At 66.7% G+C, this 2,565-nt stretch overlaps 2 protein-coding genes across 2 annotated transcripts; one reads left to right on the forward strand and one right to left on the reverse strand.

The window, feature by feature from the left end:
* Positions 1-221: 221 nt before the first annotated feature.
* Positions 222-1,304, forward strand: EMIHUDRAFT_250402 (hypothetical protein; the record flags this gene model as incomplete). The annotated part of the gene is made up of 2 exons (XM_005757268.1): positions 222-886; positions 1,145-1,304. 2 exons carry the CDS (start codon positions 222-224, stop codon positions 1,302-1,304), a joined length of 825 nt encoding a protein of 274 aa, XP_005757325.1.
* Positions 1,305-1,519: 215 nt separating this feature from the next.
* Positions 1,520-1,855, reverse strand: EMIHUDRAFT_317341 (hypothetical protein; the record flags this gene model as incomplete). The annotated part of the gene is made up of 1 exon (XM_005757269.1): positions 1,520-1,855. One exon carries the CDS (start codon positions 1,853-1,855, stop codon positions 1,520-1,522), a length of 336 nt encoding a protein of 111 aa, XP_005757326.1.
* Between the last annotated feature and the right edge of the window lie 710 nt (positions 1,856-2,565).

The raw sequence follows: 2,565 nt of genomic DNA on the forward strand, positions 1-2,565 counted from the left end.
AATCGCTCGAGGTGAGACGGGACAGGGCGGAGATGAGGCAGGTTGGGCCCCGACACGTGAGACCGACTCATTCCTCCCTCTCCCCCTCCTTTCCCGTTAGGAGGAGGAGCTCTTGGAGCAGATCTGGGCGACCCCGCCGACAGGCTTGCGAATGAGAGGCGCAAGGAGAGGAAAGGATCTCCCGCGCCTCACCCTACGTCCTGTCCTCATCAGGCGTGCCAATGTCCTCCGCGGCGTGGCGCGGTGTCTCGAACGAGGCCATGCGGCTAATCCTGAGCCTCATGTCACGCCGCCCGGAGAGCCGCCCAGCCTACGCTGCGGTTCGGGCGCATCCGTGGTTCGCTCGCGTTGCTGCTTCAGGCCCCTCGGTCGGCGGCGCAGAAGCGCGCGCGTTGCCCTTTGTCCCTCCTCCGAGGCCGCCGGGTCTAGAGGATGCGACGGCGCCGCGCGGCTCGACGCCGCCGCCGCAGTCCTCGCTTCTGCCCGCCCCGAGCTTGGCACCGCCCTCGCTGTCTATGCCGGCGCTGCCGCTGGCGCCAACTGTCAATGACCCCGAGGTCGAGGAGGGGCTCGCGTTTGTATGCACCACGCTCGACCCGAAGAGAGTACACGATTTGGCGGGCGATTTGCAGCTCCTTCTACTCCCTGAGCCGCACGCCATCGGGAGGGTGCGAGCGGTGACACTGCGCTTCGATGGGAGAGGCGGAGTGACTCCGCTGCCGCACGCCACGCCATCGCCGCTCGCTGTCACCGCCTGCACTCGCCTCGGTCTCCTGCGCTGGGCTACCGGAGAAGGGCCCTTCACTCCGGCGGCCGACCCGGCGGTCGGTTCCTTGGCGCCGCGCCTCGTCAGCGCGCTGGCACCGGAGAGGAGGGCGTTTCGAGCGTGGCTAGCAGAGAGACGAGCTGGCGAGAGGGAGTGTGTGGCGCCTGTGGGGCGCAGCCCGAGGCGCGTACCCTCCTTCGCGAAGCTGCGAGGCCGCGCTGCTAATGGTACTCCACGCGACCACTGACCAGAGTTTTCTAAAGATCGCATCGATATCTCTCTCACGCCGCACATGCTCTCTAGAACTCACACGGGAGGATGAAAGAAGGGAGAGGAGGACGAGCGGCCCGCACGCAGCTCGAGCCTCGACGCTCGCAGGCAGCTGGCAGGCTGCGAGAGCAGACAGCGCCTGCTGGCCATTTCGAGACATTCGCCAAGAACGCTAGCTACATGGGAGGGCTTCGTGAAGGATGGATTGAAAAACATTCGAACAAAGAAGAGGCGACGGGAGGAACCAGCAGAGGATGCAGTGACGTGACACCCCCCCCACACACACACACGCACACACCGACACACACACACACACACACATAGGCTGCCGACACACTCTCACGCGTCCACGGCGCTCGGACTGGATGGAGCCGGGCGGGACTGGCGAGCGAGCGGGCTGTGTTGCACTTCTCGACCACAGTGGTGTACCTGTGTTAGTGCCAGTGCTACAGCTTGCCTCAGAGGAAGACATGCTCTGCTGTATCATGGGGAACGCGGTGCGCCTGCGGCGGGCCGCACCACCACCCTTGGCAGCACAAAGCTGCGCCAGAGGTCCGCCAGCCCCGGCGCCGCCCCCTCGCCGTCGAAGCGCTCCTCGTCCCAAGCGATCAGGTAGCCCAGCCGCATCACCTCGACCGCCCGCTTGCGAGCCGCCTCCGGGAAGAGCTCGTGCGACTGCGGCGACCACTCCGCCGCCTTGAGGATGAGCCTGCCCACCTCCACCGCCGCGGCCGCTGGCTCCAGGCTGGCCGGCCTGAGGGAGGGCAGAGGCGTGGGGTGTGTCCAAAGAGAGGATCCGGCGAGTGGGGGAGAGGCCATAGCGCGCCTCATAGCGAGGGCCTTGGCCTCGCCCGCCACGCGCACGCCGAAGCGTCCCGTCGAAGCGCTCGCGAAAACGACGACGCCGACCTTGCCATTCATCGACGGCCGCGAGACGAGAGAGTGGATCGCGACGGTGGAGCCGACGGCCGCAGCGGTCGGATCCGACTCGCCCCACGCGCAGAGGACGTGCGCCCGCTCGAGGGCAGAAGGGTCGCCGGCTGAAGAGTCCGCGCCGCCGCGCAGCAGCGCCCGCGCCCGCTCGACGGTGAGCGCCTGCGGAAGAGGGGCAATGGGCGTGAGGTCAGCGCGCTCACGCCTTCGGCCGCTCGTCTTGGGCACGCCTCGAGGTGCTGGAGCGGCGTCCAGCCGCGGCTGGCGACCAGCCAGGCGGCGAGGTCGGCGTGGCCGCGCCTGTTTGCGATCTCCTCGGGCGTGCCGAAGGGCGTAGCGGCGCGGGAGGCTCCGTAGGAGGAGGGGAGCTGAACAACCTCGAGGTGACCCTGGTGGCACTCTTTTAGCAGTGGCGTGAGTCTAAATCGTCGGCTAGGTAATTGTAATGCGCCGTCCTTGTGAAGCGAATGGGAGCTCTCGAGCGGTGGCGGCCTGCTATAGAACTAATAGATCCGCGGCGCTGCCAGAATTCGATAAAAGCACCTGGTGTGACCATCTCGATAATAATCACTGGCGATCTCGATAGTCCCAGTTCT

This window comes from Emiliania huxleyi, assembly GCF_000372725.1.
Source record: "Emiliania huxleyi CCMP1516 unplaced genomic scaffold EMIHUscaffold_918, whole genome shotgun sequence".
Taxonomy (NCBI): domain Eukaryota; phylum Haptophyta; order Isochrysidales; family Noelaerhabdaceae; genus Emiliania; species Emiliania huxleyi.